The sequence below is a fragment of the Lissotriton vulgaris genome, unplaced genomic scaffold, assembly GCF_964263255.1.
Source record: "Lissotriton vulgaris unplaced genomic scaffold, aLisVul1.2 SCAFFOLD_2417, whole genome shotgun sequence".
NCBI classification, from domain to species: domain Eukaryota; kingdom Metazoa; phylum Chordata; class Amphibia; order Caudata; family Salamandridae; genus Lissotriton; species Lissotriton vulgaris.
Window position 1 is genome coordinate 108,141 of NW_028255466.1, and position 24,544 is coordinate 132,684.

Here is a 24,544-nt window from a genome sequence, read left to right on the forward strand (position 1 = left end):
AAAGCACAAAGTGGCTGGTCTCAGGCAACACAATGAAATTTTAATCCAGACACAAGTCAGTCACCACGATGTAAACAGCCGAATGCCCTGTCATGGGCCGACCAGTGTAGAGGCCGCTGGTGGAGCTGAAAGACTGCCGGGCAAATGCTCTGTCTTTGCTGTACGATACATTGATTTCCCTTAAAACATGTGCTTTCTGTAGATGAATCTGTACCATGCAGGCTCAGAGTCGTTTCGCTTCACTCAATATCTACAGACTTTCAATGCACTATAAAATGTCAATGTCATCGTTTCTGAGAGTTCCTTCAGCTTTCAAATCTTCTTTACCATATCATCTTCAGTAAGACCAGCTGTCAAGCAAGGGTCTGTCTCCAGATCATCGCCTAAATTATATTGTGATGTAGGACAGGGAGCCGAAGAGTATCTTTGAAGACTCTTTATTAAGTCTTAGTTACAGGTTCGCATCCATGTAAAGAAGCCCCAACAGGAGCAGCCCGCCTGCTGCTCAGTTCATGCTCCCGCTGTCACTACGCACCACACAGGCACCCCCACATTCCAATCATCTCCATCACACCAACATTCCACATAGAAAACTCACACTTTCTGAGCAGCTAGGGGCCAGGTAACATAGGAGAAACATTAATACATAGGCAGGATATAACAGAACCAGTTTGAAAGTCTGAGAGTATGGCATTCTCTTCACTGAATTGTGACATCTGGCGAACGCTGCTCTTTCTATCAGTTTGCCAAGGAAATGTCCATTTGAAATCAGTCCGTAGTTGTCAGGGTTCAGCTGGTCCAAGTTTATTTTCTGCAGTAATGGCCACATGTGGGACTTCTTGAGTTCCTCTGGAAATATTCTGGTAGCGAAGGAGTTGATGATTCTTCTTACTGGAGGGGCAGCAGAGGTTGTTATGTGAATTGTCTTGAAGGTTTGAGGTGGACACGGGTCAGAAGGGCTGCTGGCTGGCCTGCTTGCTTTGACCAGATCCATAAATTAATTGGTTGAAGGAACGGAGAGGCTGGGTTAGAGTATTTGTGGATTGTAGCTTCATAAAAGAGTTGGTGCTGCTGCTTGTCTCTGTTTTAAGTAGAAGCCCAAGGTGTCTGCTTTGTCTGTAATGACTTGCCAGTTTGTCTGTGAACTGGATTATATAGAATTCTTTATTTGCACATTTAAGGGCCTAATATAATGGCGGGCGGACACTGCAACGGAGCACAGGACCGACAGCTGATGTTGCGGTGGTCCCTCTAGGCAAATTAGGATGGGCCTGCCACATTGGCGGGCGCATCCTCGACTTTAACATTGCGGCAGGCGTTGCTTTAAGCAGCACCTGCCGCAATGTTAAGCCCATGTAGTGCATCGTCATACCCAACGTGACAGGCACGTGCCTAGCAATGATGGGAGGTACAATGGGTACCGCACCAGTGCAGCCACCCAAACCCCCCGGGGGCCCGCAATGTGCCCCCAAGGTGATTTCCCGCATGACTTTCCATGGTGGAGTCTCCTACTATTGATTTTCTGCCCAGCCAGCAATCTGACCGGTGGAGAGGCGGTGGACGGTCTTTCCGACCGCCGCTGTGCCCCCTGCCATTCTAATATGGCAGGGGTGAACCAAGAACATTTGGTGGGCGGATCGCCACCGCCGACGGCGATCTGCCCGATATAATGGGCCCTTAGCATTTTGAATTCTGTCTATATAGTATTTCCCCCTTGCTTTTTTCATAGCGGACGTGTACTATCTGTAGGGGAAGTTTGTCTTGGTTGGCGTTTGTTTTGAGCCAGGCACGTTGCAGCTTTTTAATTTGCTGGTTTATGTTTTTTATCTCTGTATTTAGCCAAGGTGCTTGTTTTCTTTTGTTCAGTTGTGCGTTTTTTAGTTGTACCAGGATACCAACAGCTTCCTGTAGCCACTCATACAGTTTTTTAAGTGACTATGTCTAGATCTGTATTGGGTGCAGACTGTGTTTTAAGCGTTCAAAATGTAGTTAGTTCCACAGCTGATAGGGGGATGCATATAAGGGGGTTTTAGGTACGTCGCTTAGTGTTTTGTGTTCGAAGGCAAGCTAATGGGGGTCTGACCATGTGAATGGAGTTAGTTTAAAAGATAACTAGTTCTGTATTAGCAAAAATTACATCTAGGGTGTGCTCAGCAACGTGTGTGGGTCTGTGGACGATCTGATACAGGGTCAGTACGTTTGGCCAGCGATGATTCTTTTTGATAGTGCAAATTATGTTTGTCAAACCAAATGTTGAGGTCACCCAGAGCGCATAGGCTGGAGTGTAGTGTTATCAGGTTTGAAGCTGTGTCTAGAAGTGTGTCTGGGAATGTTGCCTTGCTAGTTGGAGGTCTGTAAAGCAGCAAGACGTTGCAGGAGAAAGATGGTATAGGATTGCATCTGGTGATAAGGGCCTCACAATCTTATAGAGACGGTCAGCATTAGTGATATGTAATGTTTGTCTGAACACACCAGCTAGGCCACCTCCTTCTTTGCCTATGCAATTTTGGGCGATTGTGTGATAGCCTAGAAGAAAGGCTCCATGCAGGACTGGAGCCATATCATCTCCCAACCATGATTCAGTTATGAATAGTGTGTCAGGCTTTACACATACCTATAAGTCACTCCTATGGCAGGCCTTGACAATCCTGGAGGAAGAGTGCTTGGTTTTATGTGAGAGGTTGCCCTAGCATGAGCTGAGCCCCTCTGCAGCTTTCGGAACCATCTCCATATAGCAGTTCTATGATATAGCCATACCATATACTCTTAAGTGCATTATGTGAAGTAGTGTGGCTCACTGGTTAGAGGCGGCAGACCCGAGAGCAGAGGACGGCCCGGGGCCAGGGTTCGATTCCCGGCACGGCAGGTTTCTGGACCAGGGTCAGCGGACTCGATAATTCTCGCCTCGGTGCCCACTCTGATCAACGATCACACTCGGCAACTCTGGGCATTAGCTTGCCTCATCTTCACTAACGGCCCCACCAGACCGCCGGGGATGCCTGGTCTCACCCTGGAGATACCCATTAAGGGACCATCTCTCAGGGAAGCCAGGAAGGGTTTCGCAGCGGTCGAAGCGCCTTGGGACCCTCCGGGTAAGTAGTGCGCTATATAAATGCCTATACATACATTCATTATAATCCTCACGGTTAATGCTAACTTTGGTTTGGATTCATCAAAACATGTCGTGTAAGGTGTCAAACACTTTGGAATACTACACCTCCGCCAGTCCTGGTAGCAGGGATAGCATTCCACCCTTCCAGAGAGAGAAGACATGTAGTTATTGGTTTACCCGGTTAAAATTAAACAGAGCCCTGGCATCAGAAAATGTATGCTGCTGCCACAGACACGAGTCTGACCTCCTGCTGCTGGATGAAACTCCGGCAGGGGAGGCTTGAACAATAGGTTTCCTGTCAGGGGAGGTGCCAGGCTTTAGTGTATTGGGGCAGTGTGGGTTGCATTCAGGGAATGCTTTTTCAGACACTCCCTGGGGCACAAGGTGCTTCATGCATAGTCCAGTCTAAACCGGTTGCTGGAGCACTCGGCCCTAGCTCTGGTGCAAAACTGGACAAAGGGGAAGGGGTGTAACCACCCCCTCCCCAGGTCCACCCATAGAAGGGACCTTACAGGTAGTCCAGCCCCCAAACTTAGTATAAGTATAGGAGCTGTGTCCCCAGGACTTTAGATTACCCTGGACGAAACTTTGATACATAAATCCTGAACCTTCGACGTTCCATTTCGACTGGAAGATGGAAGATATCTCCCTTGTGGTCAAGGAGTGACCACCCTGATCAAACCGGTACCAACAGTAACTTTGACGGTCTGCATTTTCGAGGCTCCCGCTGGATCCCAAAAAATCTGCGACACAGGACACGGACTTTCAGACATCTGACCCAGAGTTTCGCTCACAGCAAAGCTGAGACACGTGGCGGACAAGAGATGTGGGACCAGAACTCCTGGACATCCTGCATTTTGCTAACTGCATTGACTCCTGAGGTTTCTTGCAGTTGTGCATTGAGGTACTTAAAGCCCCAGCCCGAGCACCATTTGCACCCAAGCTCAAGCCCCCACACTCTACGAGTGTCCCGTGGGATCCGCTTTTGCATTTCAGCTCGACGCGTCCTCCCGGCTCCTTGTCCGTTGGCTGGTGAAACCATGGAAGATTAACTTTTACATATAACTTGCTTTCCTGTTTGCTCCAGCTTTCCTACAAAGGAGAAGCTCCACGGACCTTACTGATCTGCAACAAAGCCAATCTCGACATCCTGCTTGGGTTACGGTTACCAAGGCTTGTTGGGTCCAATCCGGATTCCAACACCGCAGTCAACTAGATCCTTCATGGGACAGCTTGAATCCAGCGCCTGGTCATAGTCGATGCTTCCTGGACCACGTGGCTGAAGAGACAAGCTTCACCTCTTTCACCTGAAAGCACCCGACATCGCCTGTCATCTTCCTGTCGCAATCCTTGTCACTGGCAAGTGACTCAGACCCTGTCCCCTCTGCTTTCAGGTTCTTCAGATCTTCGATCCACCCTTGGATCCACAAGGACACTTTTCCCCTGGTCGCCTACAGCACTTCTTTGCAGCTCTCAATTGAAAACGACGTCGAAACCCGACACCAAAAGGTACCTATGCACCGGGCTTCCCTGGGTGAGGTAACACTGGTTCTCCGGTGCTCCCATGGGTCTTGAACTCTCAAAGTGTCCTAATTTAAAAGGGTTCCATCGTAGTCCATCCGGAAGGAACCTTAAATTGTACTTTTGTAACTTTTATGTTTCCCCTAGAAAGTCAATGGTAACCCTGTTATGGCTGGATTTTCCGCTTAGATGGGATCAGCCCCCAGGGGCCCCTTATAACCCAGCCAAAACGTACTCACCTTCCCTCCTTAGAACGTATTCACAATGGATAGATATACAGATATATATACAAAATCACACCTAAGGATGGGGAATAACAATACACATGCATAGATTTTCTACAATATCTTATTCACATCGGTTGGTCTCGCGGCCACCCCGACCCAGACCGGTCTACCCTAGGGCAGATATTGCGCACAATCCGGTGCGACTACACATGGGCCTGCAGAACCCAATGCTCCCTTTTCCAAACGATCAACAACCCTGTCGATCTACATGCCAGTGTCCCCCCTGGCGCTCTCACTTATGCAAGCCACAATCCTGTGGGTATCCGCGCTGGTAATCCTCCCCAGCGCTCTCACTAACGCCGCATATCAACGACGACCACATTCCTATGAACAGTCATCAGGACAAAGTCTCAGTTACCTACCCGGGATAAAACTATAATAATAACTTTGGATGCTGTTCCCAAATTATATAATGTACCCCCCTGTTCTTGGCATCAAAGGTCCACTCACTTCCTCTTTGTTCGATCTCCATTTACCTGATCGGGATTTCACATCCGTTCACATAAACAATTCCTGACTAGAAGATGCATTTACCGAGATTGAACAGGAACACGAGGCACACGATAATTCTATAAGAATTAGGATATTTATTGACAATAGACACAAATCACATTACTATGCAACATAATTCCTGCAAAGAAAAGGTAAAGATTAAAGTGGGAAAAGGACGGAGGTCACCTGGTTAATATGAAGTCTGGACTCGGCAGTCATCTAGGTTCCCTTCTCGTCACTGTGTCCTGGCTCGCCTTGCAGTCACAACCCAGCCGTCACAAGCACACGTCTGCACCGCTAGGCTCAACCTCGTCTGCTTCCCTCCAGGGCACCGGAACCTTGCTGGTTATTAGCTACCGTCTCTCTCTCTCTCTCTGTATCAGTGCGCTCCGCGCTAATTCTCCTTCAGTCTTTCTCAGAGAGTTTCGGTCTTAAATCTTTCTCGGACTTCAAAGATGGCGACTGTCCGCCATAAGATAATTAATAGCAGAGATGCTAACGGCTAGATGCCACCTACGGACTAACCCTCAAACTGACTAACACCTTCGCTAATATCAAAGCCCGTTCCTTCATGGAAAGCTACGGCCAGTAACCTGCCGCCCACCAAATTCTTGTACCTCCCCGTACCAAGGACACGTTCCCAGCCGGCCGGCCTGAAGTTGTGTCTTCGGAGTGGAGAAAAATACATTCCTTCGATAAGGGCCAGCTTGAGCCGGTTCTCTCCAAGCGAACAACAGCTTAAAACTAAACATTACACTTCACCTAGAAAGCCTTCTCAAGCTACCGGGCAGAAAGCAAAATGGAGTCTCTCGTTTAAGGCCTACGGAGCCCACAATATGCGTAACTCCATGGAAAATATCCTAGCATGTTAGCAAATGGGCTAATCATGACTAATACTTATATATCTATCCCCTAACTTAAATTCATAAGCCCTACATTAAGGAAAGTGACACGAAAATGCCCTAATATATGTAAAACAGGGGCCCTGTCTATAGTCCTAATCCCTATACTATGGGGGTGATAGGCTGGAGTCACTCTCCATCATTCTCCCTCTCAAAAGAGCCAGAAAAGGGCAGCCATTACAAACCCGAGGCTGTGTTTAGACACTGCACGCGTCTCCCGGGGGGTCTCCTACTTCCTAACCTTTGGTTGTTTAGAGTAGCCCCAGTGATTCCACAGGCCCTAGGCCTGCTTTCTATTCCTCACGTGGTTTTTATACCACTATTTTAGTATATGTTTTGTGAGGCCCCTAGGGCAAAACTTATACTGTGCAACCTATTGTATGCTAATTGAGATTCTTGTAATGTACTTTGACCTCATAAAGAGTGCAAAGGTGTTGTGTTTAGAATAAATACATATATATTTGCTATATACCTTGTGTGGTGTCCTTTCATTTGGTATTCAAGGGATTATAATTGGTCAAACAGCTTGCTTCACATGCTCTCTGAAGTCTTAGCCTATGACTGCTGGTCCATGCTACCACTAGGATAGCTTTCTATAAGGTTGACTTTACAACCACCATCAATAAGAGTCGATTAGACTGGTGCAAGGTGCCCACTAGAATAGTGGACATCATATGCCAGGCTAACTTCTCACAATGTGTAAAGCATTTGCACACGCACACAACAGCAACAACATCCCAGGCACACTACAAAAGGAACTCCACAGAAGGTTATATAAAAAATAGCCTTTGTATTCTCAAAACACATTAGAATAGTAATCAGATAATGTAGACTGTGCCAACTGGCACTGGGCAATATTTACAAGGGATTATATACACCTGACAGGGCCACATGGACCACTGTCAGAACCATCACAGAGTGAATTTATTAAAAGTAAATCAGATCATAAACTTACAACCAGTAAAAACTGGTAACCACTGTACTCAGCATCAGCCTGTGACAAACTACATTATGCACAGTATCCCCCAAGTCTAACTACATTAGACCCTACCCACCTAAGTATAACTCACATTAGGGGCGTAAATCACAGAGAACATAATCTCACTCGCATAAACCATGATATGCAGAACAACCGCATAATCAAACCATATTTAGAGGTATCAAACTGTTGTATAGTATTTTAGGACACTAGTGTAATTTTCCAGATTCATGCCCATATATAGGTATAAATCACCTCATCCTTTTATAGGCATAGAAATCATAACCATATTTAGACACATCTCATGCAGTCCAAATACGGCATGGCTACTTCCACTAGTTCCGAAAATCCACAACGATGTCTTGGAAAAACCCACCTTCAGCAGTCAGGAACTCCCCCCTTTTCGAACATTGATTTATCCACTAACTCATGGAGTTTTCAAAGAACTTGAGTCTTTGACGTAAGGTTGGACATAATAATGTCAAACTCGGCACCTTCAAGGTATAAATATGCCAACACTTGCCCTAGCAAACACACAGTGGTTTGGAGCAGTTCGACTGTCGACTTGCCCGCTGCAGCAAGTGCCGAAGGAAGCCGACCCTCCAGCAGACGCACTGGGAGAGACGCGGTCTTTTCTCTTGCCGAGAAATCCAGCTCCAGTGTTTCCAGGCTCCCCTTGCGGGGTGTTGGGAAATCGAGTCCTGAGACAGAGCTACAAGACCTCCGTCATTCTAAAACCAAGGTACGGAGCTGATTAGACCCTTAGAGAAATCTTGGATAGATTCTTGGCAACCAAATGCTAAACCTATGCTACACCACACTTCTTCCCTTGTACTAAACTTAGGTTAGGTACATCGGGGTAGGCGTATTTTAGAAGCACCTGTTGTGTATTTTAGTCATTGTTATTTATGTATGTATCTTATGGCTTAGAAACCATACCATGCTTTTACAGTAATATTTTATAATACTCTTCTACGCATTATACCTTATACCCAGTATTACGATTGTAGCAGTTAATTTCTTCTGCATGAGAAAGAAGACTGTTCAATAAAATACCTTTTATTGAAAATGCCCGTCTCTCTATTTTCTCTGCACCTCTGGTGAAACGAAGCATGCACAATTGACTGAGTGAAATATATATCTATTGTTTCCACGACTCTGAAGATACGTTTTATCTTGGGGAAACAAAGTTGTCATGTTTATGCGGTTGTCAGAAACGAATCCCTTCTTGCTAATTTGAGAAAGTTTCTAGTGACCTCCGAGCTTGCTGGCACTCACAATTAAGTTTAATATATCCGATAGAGACCTAGACAACATAAGTCCTACGTCAATTCTATAGTATATATTATTCCAATGCACAGAGCCTATTGGGAATATAGGAGCTACACTACATTGCGCCCAACGTTTGGTAAGGCACTAATTTAAGCTAGATTCTAAAGTAACTCAGTTGTGCTTTTCAGGGACACCCATTTTTCCCGTAAAATACTCAAAAAGACGGTCGGAAGTGGGTGAAAGGATGAAATATCCGCCGAAACTGAGTAGGACAAAAATGGTATGCATTAGTTTTTGGTTTAGTTCAACGTTTAAGGATACAGTGTTCCAAAATATTGTGCACCTTATCTTTGTTTACTTGAAACTTGCTCTGCAAACTTTCAGTCAACAAAATGTCCAATGAGGACAATCCTGAGGCAGTAAATGCAAACCAACCAGGTTTTGACACAACAGGCTTTAACGAAGCCAATGAGGATGTTGTAATCATCCCAGAAAATCTAAGGAAAACCATCACTATGAAGCTTATAGCGAATGGCCTATCACTTATAGGTGGTAGGGTAATTTTTGTTATAGAGGTATAGACAATTGGTTCAATATGTCATGCAGACTTTAACAGTCCAACTTGCTATAAGGTTTCCACACCACACCCCTCACCAGGGGAACACAAATAAAATTATACCACAGATTATACAATCAGTCATTGGTAAAAATGTCTGCAAAACGAGAACAAATCCTGTTCTGGTTAGCTCAAAAACTTACTCAAATAGAGGCAGTATTTCCCGATAGTCCACCTCATGAGAAACACACGATTCTGACAATCTGTTTACCTATGGGGATCGCACCACATCTGGAGGACTGTGACACTTGGGGTACAGTCTTTGCTGTAATCTACACAAAAACTCATGGTGTCCAGTCCATGGCGGTAATACCAGACATCCTTAAACAAATTCATAATGAATACGGGGCAGAGCCTGCTTTAAATCTCGGTATGAAATTAAAGACTTCAAACAGGTCTCCGCTATAATATTAGCTAATATTAAAGATGAAGCAGCATCCGTGGCAATCCGCCAAAAACTAAGAACTTGATATAACTGAGCAACCATATGAACTTGCTAGAATTGAAAAATCCTACGAAGAACGAGATAGTTTGGGTGGCAAACCAGTAAAACCCGAACTAACAGAAAATCCTGAAAAAGTATTTATTAAAACACTCACTACTCCTAAGAAGAAGTGGGAAAACACTAAACAAACACTTCCCAGAAAGAAGCGTTCAGACCAGAGGTAGGTCTCCTCAAAAGGAGCCCTCTGAAAAGAGTATAACCTCAGGAATAGGAATAATTTGAGAAAACCTGATAGATATCAAGAAACTGATACACGTTCCTCTCGTACCTTTCAGACTTCCTCACAGAAATCCGAAAGGAGAGGACGGTCAGAACACAAGGAAGAATGCATGAAGTCCAAAGACGATCAACACGTTCCAAAAAATAAGAAACAAGTCTTTAAAAAAAAGGTAGCAAGTCTAAAAATCAGACATGCCGAGGATCTTGGGGAAACATCTCAAGAATGGGGAGTGGGCTCAGACCGTGCCAGACAGCGCAGCAGAAGTCACCTTAGCTCGCAAGATCCTGAAGGATCTGGAGACAGCTGACTTGAATGAATGCATTCAAGTTGAAACTGCCGACACTAGGGTTAGTGTACCCCATAAGTTATATGAAGTAACTCTCCGGATGAAGGGGGACATAACTTGGAAAATAAGAACACTCTTTTGGGAGAAGCTCTATAAGGGTTATGACATTCTTCTAGCTGAAAAAGATTGGCCACCTGAATTTGTCAGGGAGTGCCCATATGGCGAAGACATTATGCCAGCCTTCTCAAATCACATTACAATTCATAAAAAATACACTTATGCCAGAAAATAGGCTGTAACCCAGGTTCAAGCATTATATAAAAATCACGTAGGATGGGATGAGGACTCTCCTCTCCATAAAATCCAGTTAGAAACTCAACCAACAATGCAAAGACAATATCCTGTTAAACAGGAAGCTAAGAAACAAGTCAGGGAGATTTTAAATCAACTTGAAAACCAAGGGGTTATTGAAACATTCACCTCGTCCATGAACAATCCTTTGTTTCCTGTTTCCAAACCAGACAATACATATCGTCTAGTTTTGGACTACAGACATTTAAACTCTTGTTACAAAACATTAGCAGTACAAAATTCACAGTGCAGCACTGATGAATAACATCGTGAGAAAGAAGTATAAAACTACATTAGATATAACGGTTAGTTCTGCAAAAATATTGCACCCGAAAGCAGGAACTTAACCGCTTTCTCAACAATGGAGTCACAGCAACAATTTTGCTGTCTCCCCCAGGGATTCAAGAACAGTCCAGGGTTATTTTCAGCCAGAGTAACAGTTACTACAAAACGTATGATGAGGCATTATCTTATGTCGATGACATCTATCTCATGGACGATGTTTTGGACAGGCACTTGAACAGAGTGTACACCATAATACTCGGTTTCGCATATGAAGGGTACAAATTCAATTTTAAGAAATCACGAATTGCCCACCTCAACATCCTATTCTTAGGATACGGACTTTCAAGTGAAGGCAAAAGCCTGGCAGACAACTTTAGAAAAGTGCGCCTTGCTCCAACCCCTGAAAACACTGAAAACATTTTGGAAGAACTTACGTTCTAAATTACGCAGAAAGGGTTAAACCTCTCTACGAACTAATCAAACCTGATTTTAAAAGGACTAATTGGACTCAAAAACACAGAAATGTTGTGTTCAGTGCAAACAGACATGTTAGCGACAAAACATTTACAGACACGCATAAACGTACGCAACCTTGTCATCCAAATCATCCCAGGGAGATACGGATTCACATACCTAACCTTTAATGAAGGTGAAAAGTTACCAATAGCTTATAAAATTATACAAGCTGAAATGAAATTTACTTCAACTGAGAAAATTCTGACAGTCGTTCAAACTGCAGTAGCAAAAGAGCCCTCGCGCATGGAAAGCGCATAATGGTCGTTACGAGAGCTGAACTACAGGCCTTCAAGATGGTGCTTGAAAATACTGATCGCGAATTCCCCACACTCCTAGTGTGCGATTCGTATTATTGCGTCCAATCATACAATGAATATTTGCAGAACTGGGTTCAAAACTGGTTCAAAGATGCAAAAGGTGGCACAATTAAGCACAAAATGCTTTGGGAACAAGTAGTTCTATTACAGAAAGAACTACAAAAGACGCACGTGATCCACTGAGTTTTCAGCGTGATGGCGTTTATGCTGCAGGGAATTCATTGGCTGATGAAGCCGCGAAGGCAGCCGTGCAAACGGCTTCCGTAGCTGCAATCACTCGTTCAATAACAAATAGATAGCGAAATAATGCAAGCTGTCACTGCTTCAATTAAAAATAGTGGTAAAACACTTCCAAAAGGCTTTCCACTCAAGTACTCATATAACTGATGCAAATAATGTTCCTTTTGCTCGAATCCCTGGAGTGGGGGATAGAGTCATTCCAAACATGGAACATAGATTAGGACTGATCTTAGCAGCACATGAAGGGCTCGCCTCTGCACACGCAGGTGTGTCTGCCAGTGTCGTTATTAAAACATATACTGGTGGCCTAGCATGAGGAAACAGACCCGAAACTATGTTTTGGAATGTGAAATATGCCAGCGAATGAAGGTTTCAACAGTGAAACGTCCTGTAAAGACACCCGTTCTTATTTCAGATAAACCACTGGCGTGCGTTTACCTGGACCACTGTGGTCCCTTACAGAGGGATGGTAACTATAAATATATCATGGTCGCAGTGGACTCATGCTCAAGATTTATTTGGATGTGGCCCCAGCACTCGGCTGATGCCCGAACTGTTATAAACGATTTGCGAGTCTTTATAGGCACATACGTGTTGGACTTGGCCCTTCTGGCAGGTTCACCCCTGAACTTTTTGCCTTTTAATGTTACATCATTATAGTGATTTCTGGTCTTTGCACACTTTAGCACTGTGGTGCAGTGTAAAGTGCATGTGCTCTCTGAGAACATGTGAGATTGGCCCGCCCTCCCATAGGAATGCATGGGGAATGTGTGTGTCCATGGTGGTACCTGATGTGTGGGGATTGCAGGGTCGAGTTTGGTATGTGCGGACTCATGTGATTAAATGCTGTGCGATGATGTGCACAGATTTATTGTGTCTAGTGTGGAAGTGCCACTTCTAGAAGTTGGCCTGTCTGTGCAGTGACTGTCTGACTTGTAACTGGTTGGAGCTGGCTGGTGTGCCTGGCTCCAGGAGTCAGGATGGGTCTGTCCCGGTGGTGAATGGAGGGATCTGCATGTTAATGGCAGGGAAGAATGCACATGGGACCTGAATAGAGCTGGGCCTTCCCTCTACAATGCTGGCTCCACCCCCTGTGGTGTGTCTGATGTCCCTGACCCATCCTGTGAATAGGGAGAGGGGCTGAGCAAAACAAAGTGCTCCAGAACCAGTTGCATCTGGTTCGCCCCTTGCCTGCACCTTTGGAGACAAAAGAAATGTGTGTCTAAAAAGAGGCTGTGACCTCATGTTAAATGTTCTTGTTTCCTAACTTGAATCTACTAGGGGCGTGCTGCTGCTGGGGCCCAGGGGAAGGCTTGCCTCCCTGGGCCCTGCCCACCCCCTGGATGCCTGGATACCTGGAGTTCCTGCTTGGGTCCTAATAGGAGGGGGCTGCTGCTGGTGGGGCCCAGGAGGGACCGCCATGGGGGCTGTCTCCTTGCTGGAGTGCCCTGTGTGCTGGCCCCTGGGCCCTGCATTGACCTCCCTGATGCCCAGGACTTCTTGGAGCCCTTTTGCCCCAGTTACTTTGTTGGGCTAGGGTTTCTGTGCCCCCCAGCGCCTCATGAGCGCTTTATTTGTATTTCTGGGCAGAGCGCTGTTGTTTTCCCACAGGGAAGCACTCCTGCCCTTGTGTGCACATCGCCGGTGCCCCCCGCTTATTAGGCCATTTTTATTTGCAGGAGCCTACTCTGCATTGTGCCCATATTGGTATTGCTAATAACGGGTGCCCACCCCGTTTCTACTTTTATTTTATACTTAGATGGTGCCTACCCCTCGTTATTGCCCCGAAACTGTAATGGCGCCGCCGTGGCAAAACAGGAAGTCCGGCGGCCTGGAGCGGGGCGGGACTTCCGCTTGCTCCCAGGAAGTCCCAGCCGCCGCCACCGCCAAGAAGGGAGAAGTGCCGCCGGAAGTCAGCACGGGGCACCCGTGAGCCTGGGAGAGCCCCACGCCGAAGGAATAGAAGCCGCCTGGCGTATGGCCTCCCATGAGGTAGGGAGAACCCCGGGGCCGCCAGCAACGCAGCACCAGTGTTGCGGGGTTCCCATGCGTTGGAGGGAGCCCCGAAGACAGAGAGCCCCGCCCGCACTGCCGACCAGAGGAGTCCGGCCGAGCCAGTGAGTGGGGCCCATTGTGTTCCTTTGGGGAGAGGGGGTGCGTCTGGGCACATTGCTGGTGCCCATCCCCCCCAGTAGCGCTATCTACGTTTCAGGGCCAGTCTCTGTAGGGGTAGAGCGGCCCCGGTTGACAGAGGGCCGCTCCCCCAGATTGGCAGCATTTGTTCTGAGCCCATGAGGGCTCTGGGGCCATTGTTTCACGAGTCCCCAGAGCAGGACTTCAACGCCAGAGTCGTTGTCAATTTCCGAGTCCCCGGAGGGGGGACTCCAACCAAGGGGGCATTTCGGGAGGTAGAGCGGACCCGGCTGGCAGCGGGCCACTCCCCCCAGTTGGCATGTATTGTTCAGAGCCTAGAGGGCTCCCCCAAAATGGACATGTTTCTGTTGGAGCCTGGAGGGCTCCCACAAATGCACTTCATGCGTCCAGAGCCTAGATGGCTCCAGCCTGTGCCGCAGTATTGTTCCAGAGCCTAGATGGCTCCCCCATTTGGCGCAGTCTTTGTTCCTAAGGGCCAGTGAGGGCCCCAGTCGCAGTTTTGAGTTCCCAGCTGCCCAGCAAGTAGTGGGCAGCTGCACCGTTTTTGTTTTCCTTGTTTGGGACATGTCTCTGGACTCAGGAGTGAGTCGCACTCCTTCACCCCTACTTTGGCCTTGCACAGCTGCGCAGCACTTCGTGCCAGCTGCAGCGCTTAAGCCCTGTTCTTGTCCTCAGCTGCCCAGCAAGTAGTGGGCAGCTGCTACGTTTAGGTTTTGGCACAGTGGCACAACCTGGACCCTAATGTGAGTTATGTGCTATTGTGATTTATGTGCTTCTTTGGGATTTAGGAAATGTACTGTGTAGTATGTTTTGCGCACCCTGTGTTCTGATGCCTCTAAAGATGATTCACATTCACATCATGTGGCCAATAATAAGTAGTAGGCCCAGCCGGCTCTGAACAAGTAGCAGAAGGCCAAATCTTGCTACAATTCAAGAGGTCCAAACTGAGAGACTCATCACTTTTGATAAACCTACAGCAAGAAAAAAAGGACTATGCAATAAAGGCATGGAACATGTACTTCTTAAAACCCAAATAACAGTTTGTCAAGACACTCCTGTCTACAATGATCTAGCACCGGACACTACCAATATGACAAGGGTTCAAGTACCTCCAGCGATAGAGTAATCCGGATGCGATTCCAACAATTGACAGAACTGGCTCTCTGGGAGGATCCCAGAGAGCCAGAAACAAAGCCAGCAAATAAAGCTTTTAAAGAAAAAATAACAGAACTCTTCATCAACTTGAAAAAACATACCTGGTTTCACCATGGGTTGAATTTTGGATTGTGTTAGGTGTACCTTTTCTTCTGCTTTGGCTCATTCTTGTTTTAGGTTTGGGAAAACTGATAGAAGGAAAATATAGTAAAATGGACACAGCAAGTAAGATCATCAACTTGCTCCTAAAGCCACACAAATCATCCCATTGTGAGCAAAGAGACCTTTCATCAGTAAACATCACAGCGGTTCCTATACCAGGTGCTATAGCATGGTACAGAACTGATTATGACATTTATGGTCCAGTTGAGCTATTGAAGATTCTACACCAATTTAAGGTCTCCTTGAGTGACTTTGTTTCACCCAGCACATTTTTTGATGATTGGGACTTCGAGACTGTTAATAACATGATGGCAGACTTAGAAATGTCAGCAAAATTTACAAAACATGAATACTTAGAAGGTTCATTAGATCATGAACAAATGTTTTGTTATACTCACTATGGTCAACATTATTTGCACAAATCTGCAAACCAGAGATTGTTTTTTCTTATAATGAATGGGAACATTGTCAAACGCCACCAAAGGGTAGCTCAAAAACATTCTATGAAAAATTTATGTATTTTCAGGTTTCAATGTCTCAAATCCAGTAATGTTTTACTTTAAAATGTTAAGACAGGAATGAAAAGTATGTTGACTAATACCAAACAAATTTATTCTGCGGCCTTTTATGCTCAGCTGTCTACATTAGGTTTTGACTTTTGGAAAGACAACATTGAGACAAAAACTGTTTGGGGCACAAAGGACTGGCAAGTGCAAGGATTAGAAGCCTTATTCAGAGTCTGAATCATCCCAGAACAAATAATGTTTTTAAATGACACCGTTCAGACATCTTGTCTTGGCCTGGCTAAGAAAAGATTTAAACAAACCGTCTATACCTAAACCCTCACCTGATGGTAATAGAACTACAGATGAGGTTGACGTAAAACAAATTTTACAACAGAACAGAACAAATCCAGATTGGAAAAAAAATCTGGCCCACAGACATCAATAACTATCAAGATAGATTCCTGAACAAGACAAGGGTTTACAGTAACCAGGCCAGATCCAAGATATGTCCAGAGACAACGTCCAGGGATAGTAACATACAGTGTAGGAAAACTATGCCTTGAGTGGCTACAGAAATCCACACTTCCAGAAATTAAAACACTTAACTTTACTTAAAGATGGCGTTGATTTAAGAGACTTCTTACTAGGACCTCTCAAACCACGTCATAATCGTTTCATATACGCCGGTATATACGCTGCTTACAATGAAGCATGGAAAGTCTCGCAAATGGAAACGGCAGAAAGAATATGAGAAATTGATCGTATCAATTTAGAGAAAGCACTCTCTGTGGTGGACAATGGGTTAACGACTCTCTCCTCCAGAATTTATTCTTTGGACAGCATGGTATCCTCTGGCATAGATATAATAGAACAAGACCTGCTCATGTTGCAACATGGCCAGTCTCAATTACATTCTATAATGCTGCTAGGCTGGACATGACAAAATCCTCGTTCAGGCTACGTGCCTTGGCGTCTAATCAACACCACGTCTTTCCAGTTCCAGTATTGCTTAAATTACATACCAGCAGGCCTATATGAAAGACTGGGTAAAGATTACATTAAGTCGACCTGGGATTTACCATGCACACAAATGTTGGACTGGGGGAAAGGAAGTATTTTAGTGGTAAAAGTTGCAGAAACACACTAAGTGGTACACTTTTATGTCAGGGTATTAATTTACACGGAGCCTGTGATGGTTCTTTGACTAACCTACCTTGCCACCTGCAAGGTTCCCCGGCAGCAGTGATAGATCCAGTTTTTAGGCAGCTGTCCAATGGTAGCTACAGAATGTTGAATGATCACAGCTGTTGTGGAATGATGCCAGGAATAGCCTATCTCGTTAGTGTGTCAGCCAGGGTCACTTGTTTTATGCAAGTATTGTTTCGTAAAACTAAGACAGATGGGGAGTCGCCGCTATGGCATTCACTGAACATCTCTTCTATACTAATTGATACTTTAAGCAGAATGAAAGACATTCTTTTACAAAAAAACGGTGCCACTGATCTCGTCCAAAGAGACGTATGATCTGCAAGTTGCAAGGTCCTCTGTGGAGATACATACCCTATTATCAACAAACTGCCCCATACATTTCGTAGAAATGTTAGGTCGTATCTTAAACATGTCTGATACGAGTGGTATTGTATATGTATTTAAGGCAGTTTTTTCTGGACTGTTAGCACCCTTTAAAGCAGTCCTAGGCATTTTTCCAAACTTCATGCACTCTGTCTTCGGCGGACTGCCTCTCATTTTGGGACTCGAGGCAGGAATTCTATTTTTGTTCCTTCCGCCCCGATATGGCAGGACCAGTCACCAGCGAGACCCAAATTTCCATGCAGAACACCCTTCTGGCAATGCAGTATCGTGATCGTATAACACAGATTCTTGGCTTGGCTTGGCTCGTTTGAGAGATCTGAATACCACATGGTTCCTGTCGTTCAGACCAATCTGGCAAGATTGCACCTTACCTGTTCTAATTTGCCTGCTTTGTGGAGACGAATGCATGTTGGACGTTTTTCTTATACTTCCATCAGCACTGCCAACGGATGTTGACGCTTTGCTTGGTAACGGCTCATGAATCGTGTTGTCCCCAACGGCTACCAATCCTGATGACGGCATTCATTGAGGCCTCACTGGCAATTCCAGCTGAAGGTGAGATACGTGGACCAACAGGCACACAGGTACCATCTACTGAGAACATTGCTAATGCGACTGACGCTGACGGCGATGCTTCATATCTGTGTACGAATTATCTACTTAATGAAGTAGTCCAACTTTCACCTACTGGGGTTGACAATTTCTTTGCCAGCTTAGAAGATCGACCCCCAGATTCATCAAAGTCCCGTTTTGCGAGTCCTTAATAGCGATTATTAAGGAATCGCTATTAAAGACTCGCAAAACAGGATTCATGTACAAATCGCTAGAATTATAGCGATTTCTACTGCCTCATTTGTGATTCGCTAATCGCAAATAAAGAATGGCATTCCCATTCATTCCTATGGGCCTAGAGGCCCATAGGAATGAACGGGGAGTCATTCCTTATTTGCGATTAGCAATTAGCGAATCACAAATAAGGAAGCGATTTCAAGGGGCCAGGGTGTCCAAAGGACACCCTGTAGCACCCCTGAAATGCTCTTGTACACTGTGTTGTGCACACACACATGTCCAAAGGACATGTGTGTGTAACATAAAACTTAGAAAAATGCAAAAAAGAGCATTTTTCTAAGTTTTCGCTATTTACCACAAAGTCAGACTTCGCGGTAAATAGCGGCCCCAGATTGCGAAATCGCAATTTTTAAATGGTTCATGAATTGCATTTAAGGAATCTCCAATTGAGATTCCTTAAATGCAATTATTCGCAAATTTGCGATTTCTACAAATGCGATTTTTGCATTTGGGATGATGAATCCCAAATGCAAAAATTGCTCTCGCAAAGGGCCAGATTCTCAGAATCTGGCCCTTTGCGAGCCGATTTTCGGTTGATGAATCTGGCTGTGAATGTTTTCTCCTGACAGCGAGAATAACTTTTGAAATTAGCGCAGAGCGTTCTATCAACTGAATTCGACCTTCACTTTTCAAAACATACTTCTAACTTGGAAATTCTATTTTTCTACAAATCTGATTTGAACTTTTTCCAAAAATTTAACTTTTTTGGTTTCTTCTTTTTGGCACAAAGTAATCTGCTTAAAGTAGAACTATTCTTAGAGAACAAGAATTATTTTTATACTTCCTATAGACAATACTTGACCTGGTCCTCAAACCAAAACAGTTTATACTCTGCTATGAAATGGTCTCAACCTTTTCTTTTGTAATTCAGAGCCATTTTATAAATATAAATTTCATGATTCATTCAGTTAGAATTAAGAATATCACACTATATGCTTAAAATGAAATCATTACTGTCAAATGCATGCAATTCAAATGCTCATTTTTCGTGTGCAACCATTTCAAATGCATTTTGGGTGGGATTGTAAACACATGCTTTAGATATGTTTTAAGTGCTTATAATTTAGTAATGTCGAACATATTAAAGTGGAGTGGGTGTTGTATAGTATTTTAGGACACTAGTGTAATTTTCCAGATTCATGCCCATATATAGGTATAAATCACCTTCTCCTTATATAGCCATAGAAATCATAACCATATTTAGACAACTCATGCAGTCCAAATACGGCATGGCTACTTCCACTAGTTCCGAAAATTCACAACGATTTCTTGGAAAAACCCACCTTCAGCAGTCAGGAACTTCCCCCTGCTTGAATATTGATTTATCCAAGAACTCATGGAGTTTTCAAAGAACTCTAGTCTTTGACGTTACTATGTCTAGCCTTACGTGAAACTCGGCACCTTCAAGGTATAAATATGCCCACACTTGCCCTAGCAAACATACGGTGGTTTGGAGCAGTTTGACTATCTACTTGCCCGACGCATCTCGCTGCAGCAAGTGCCGAAGGAAGCCGACCCTCCAGCAGATGCACTGGGAGAGACGCTGTCTTTTCTCTGGCCGAGAAATCCAGCTCCAGTGTTTCCAGCCTCCCCTTGCGGGGTGTTGAGTAATCGAGTCCTGAGACAGAGAGATACCAGACCTCCTTCATTCTAAACCAAGGTACGGAGCTGATTAGACCCTGTGAGAAATCTTGGATAGATTCTTGGTAAAGAATGCTAAACCTATGCTAAACCACACTTCCCTTGTACTAGACTTAGGTTAGGTACATCAGGGTAGGCGTATTTTAGATGCACCAGTAGAGTATTTTAGTCATTGTTATTTATGTATGTATCTTATGGCTTTGAAACCATACCATGATTTTACAGTATTATTTTATAATACTCTTCTTGCTGTACACATTATACCTTACAAGAAGTATTACGATTGTAGCAGTTCATTTCTTCTGCATGAGAAAGAAGACTGTTGAATAAAATACCTTTTATTGAAAACGCCTTTCTCTTTACTTTCTCTGCACCTCTGGTGAAACGAAGGATGCACGATTGACTGAGTAAAATATCTATCTATTGTTTCAATGACTGAAGATACATTTTATCTTGGGGAAACAAAGTTTATGTTTATGCGGTTGTCAAAAACTAATCCCTTCTTGTTTATTCGAGAAAGTTTCTAGTGACCTCTGAGCCAGCTGGCACTCACAATTAAGTCTAATATATTCGATAGAGGCCTAGTTGACCTAAGTCCTACGTCACATCTAAAGGATATATTATTCCAATGCGCAGAGCATATTGGGAATATAGGAACTAGACTACAAAACAGGGTGCGTAAAACATACTATACACAATACATTTCCTAGCACCACTCACATTAGAACATAACACATTAGGGCCTGGAGCCCTATAAATGTAATAATCCCCCTGGCCAACTGGCCATCTCAAATAGGGGGCTCAAATACCCTAGTTCCACAAAGTCAGGGCTGCTGCCTAGGCAGCGAAAGTCAAGGGTGCGCCACTGCGCAAAAACTAAACATTGCAGCTGCCCACTACTTGCTGAGCAGCTGAGAACCATAACCTGGGGGCCTAAACGATGCAGCTGGCACCAATTGATGCGCAGCTGTGGAAGGCCTGGCACCTCTGCGCCACTTCTGTCCCTCTCAGGGACTTTCTCTAGAGTTGTGCCTAAATGGTGCAGCTGCCCACTACTTGCTGGGCAGCTGTAAATATGCAAATGGGGCTTGGGCTCTCGGTAGCCCTTGAAATCAATGTGCCCCACGTTGGAACCATCTGGCTCTGAAAATAAACATGTCCAAGGAGCGTACAGGCTCCGGAAAAAATTATGCTCCTCACTAGGGCTACTTGGGCTCTATAACCTAAGATGCCCCCTCGTCGCAGCTGACCCCTGCAAAAGTGGGGCAGCTGGAGAATAATGCCCATCAGGGGCGGCACGGGCCCACGGAGCTGTGGGACCCCCACGGGGTCCCGCCAAACAATCTAGCCACATTGGAGTGGCCCGCTGAAGGACAGGGCCGTTCAGGAAAAACGACAGTACCCTCACTGGCACCTCATGGGGCTTTTTGAAACAATTACTGCCCCATCATCGGAGCAGCCCACTGAGCACGCGGGCCGCTCTGACTCCGTCTCCCACCGGCACCACCACAACGGAGATGTCCACACTTACCTGTCTCACCAGGCACAAGCAGCAGTCTTCGCTCAGCGGGGCAGTGAGCTGGGCTCACTCTCTCTCACGAGAGCCTCGCGGGGACTCCCTTCACCTGGGAGCTCCTCTCTTCTGGATGCGACAGGGGGGCAGGCACCGGCAATGTGCTTCTCGCCCCCCCTCTGCATGAAATAGGCGGCGGCGCTTGCGGGGCTCTCTCTCTCCTCACAAGAACCCCACCTTCTCAACTCCTTAAGTCCGACCCTGTTTAACATCTACGTGGCTCCCCTGGCAAGACTAGTTAGATCTCAGGGGATGGAGGTGGTGTCCTACGCAGATGACACTCAGATCATGGTGTCACTAGCCCACACCTCTGTTAGTACATCTGCCGCCAGTTTCAGGGTCTGCATGCAGTATGTGGCAGACTGGATGACTATAAATTCCCTCAAACTGAACGGCAAAAAAACGGAGGTGTTGATCTTTGGGAAGGACCAAGATGTGTGGTCTAGTGAGTGGTGGCCCTCCTCTCTTGGCATCTGCCCCACTCCCTCCCAATCTGCCAGAAATCTTGATGTAATATTTGACACCTCGCTTTCTATGTCCCTACAAGTTAACAGGACCGTGGCCACCTGCTGGGGTGTGATCAGGATACTCAATAAAATCCGCGGGTATCTCTCCCCCCAGGAGCGCAAACAGGTTGCAGTCGACCTGGTGGGCTCGTGGCTAGATTACTGCAACTCCCTGTACATACATGGAAGCCAATAAAAGCCTGATACACCGACTGCAGACTGTGCATAATGCTGCAGCACGCTTTGTCTTGGATCTTCCGAAAGCCTCTTCCGCCACCTCAGCCAGGAAGGTCCTCCATTGGCTCCCTGTGCAGCACAGAATCTCCTTTAAAATTCTGTGTCTAGCCTACAGAGCATTGAAGAAAGGTCCCTCTAGTGCTATCGGTTCTCTTCTAATGCGCTATATCCCTACAAGAAGCCTTCGCTCTGCGGGATTATGTCAACTGGTGGTTCCCCGTGTCAAACTTGTTAGATGGGGAGCCAGAGCTTTCTCTGTGGTTGCCCCGCAGCTTTGGAATTCCATCCCCATTGAAATAAAAACTCTCCCTTCTATCGAGTTGTTGAAAAAGGCTCTCAAAACCTGCTTCTTTAAGAGGGCCTACCTATGAGAGAATAGGACTGTGGGGGGGTGCTAGCTTCTGCATGTTACTTAGGCGCCTTGACGCCCACTGGGCTACGTTTGCGCAATATAAGAACAGTTTCATTTCATTTCATTTCATTTCAATGCGCCAGGCTTCACCCGGTCCCCTGTCTCGGGACCGGGACTTGGGATGTGGACCCCTCAAGGCTCCGAGCTAACTCCACTTCAGGGGCTCCCCCAAGCTAATGGGAGCCGCGCAACGCTTGCGCCGCTTCTGGCTTCCGCCGGCCCAGATGCAGGCACCTGTCCAAGTCGCAGGCAAACTTGCCTGACTTCCAGGCAGCAGCGGCTGGGCGGCAGCAGCGGCAATCTCGGGCAGAAAGTGAGGGGTAGGCTCCCTCTGTGTAGGAATATTGGCAAAGTCGCGGGGTGGGCACCCGCGCATACAAAATTAAATAAGCGGCCATAATGCAGGATGGGCACCTGCCTAATTAAATCCACAATAAGCAGAATAATCGGGGTGGGCACCCACAAGGAAGGCAGCACAGGCGAGGGGAGTCCCCATGTCGGAAATCCCTTGCAGACAATTGCAGCCCATTGCTGCAGGGCCAAAACAGAGCGCTCCAGAGGGAAAATGCAGCGCAGGAGGAGCCAGGTGCCCCAAAAACAAAACCAGCACCCACAAGGTACTGGGGCAGCCCCCAAAAGTCTCTAAGGTCCTGGGAAAAATTAAGCAAAGTAGAAGGGTCCCAAGAAGTCCTCCAGGGGCAGGGCAGGGCCCAGGGAGGCAAGCCATCCCCTGGGCCCCAGCAGCAGCACGCCCCTGGTAGTTTCAAGTCAAAGAACATCTTCATGGGGTCACAGCCCCTTATTTATACAGCTAAATCACTTTGTGACCCAGCACAGGGCTAGGCGAGAACCAGATTCAACTGGTTTAGGAGCACTTGAGCACTTTTTTTGCTCAGCTCCTCTATTCACAGGACAGGCCAGGGACAGACGCACCACAGGGGGTGTAGCCAGCATTGTGGAGGGAAAGCCCAGCCCTATTCGGGTCCCAGGTGCACTCCTCCCCGGCCATCAACATGTAGATCTCCTATTCACCACTGGGGCACCCATCCTAACTCCTGGAGCCAAGCACACCAGCCATCCCCAGTCAATAACAAGCCAGACATGCAATTCACATCAGGCATGCAGACACTGCACACAGAAATGCCAACTTCTAAAAGTGGCACTTCTCCACTAGTCACAATAAATCTGCGCACACCATGGCATGGCATTTAATCTCACAAGTTAGCACATACCAAACTCGCCCCTCCACTCCTCTCACATCAGGAATTACCATGGACAATCATGCCCCCTGCATTCCTATGGAAGGGCAGGCCAATCTCCCCACATGCACTCAGAGTGCACGCACTTTATAGTTCATTGTGGTGTGGAATTAGGTTGTGTTAGTCATGAGTGGATCAGCTAGTGGTGTGTACTGTTTGTAGGGGATGGTAGAAATGTGTGGTAGCTGGGATAGAAGGGTGTTTAGGTGTGGTTTAGTAGTGGGTGCTGGGATAGCTGGGACAACCTTGGTCATAAGCTACAAGTAGCTGGTCTTCTTGCGAACATGCTAAGCTCTGTGAAGGTAAAAGTTGAGACACCACTTGATGTCCAAAGTATGAAGAGCCTGCTCAGCCGGTGAGGCTGGGTTGAGGAAAAGAGTTTGAAGGATGAAAGGCTCATTGAGGTGGAATTAAGACCTTTGTGATGAACTTCAGGTTTGTTCTGAGAAGTACAAACTAATCTTTTAAACGAAGGAAAGGTTCTTGAGTGGTAAAGGCTTGCATGTCACTAACCTTTCTGGTAGATGTAAGAGCGAGGAGAAAAGCCTCCCTTTCATGTGAGAAACTTTAAGTCAGCGTTATGAACGGGTTCAAAG

General features: G+C 45.9%; 1 protein-coding gene across 2 annotated transcripts in view; it reads right to left on the reverse strand.

The window, feature by feature from the left end:
- Positions 1-24,544, reverse strand: part of LOC147659114 (uncharacterized) — a 91,301-nt gene that overhangs the window by 50,836 nt on the left and 15,921 nt on the right. The window contains exon 3 of one of the 2 annotated variants that reach the window (XM_086951964.1): positions 15,312-15,398. The exons of the other annotated variant lie outside the window; for it this stretch is intronic. Coding sequence (XP_086808090.1) covers positions 15,312-15,324 — 13 coding nt within the window. The 5' untranslated portion in view covers positions 15,325-15,398. The remainder of the gene's footprint in view (positions 1-15,311; positions 15,399-24,544) is intronic. 2 annotated transcript variants of the gene reach the window in all.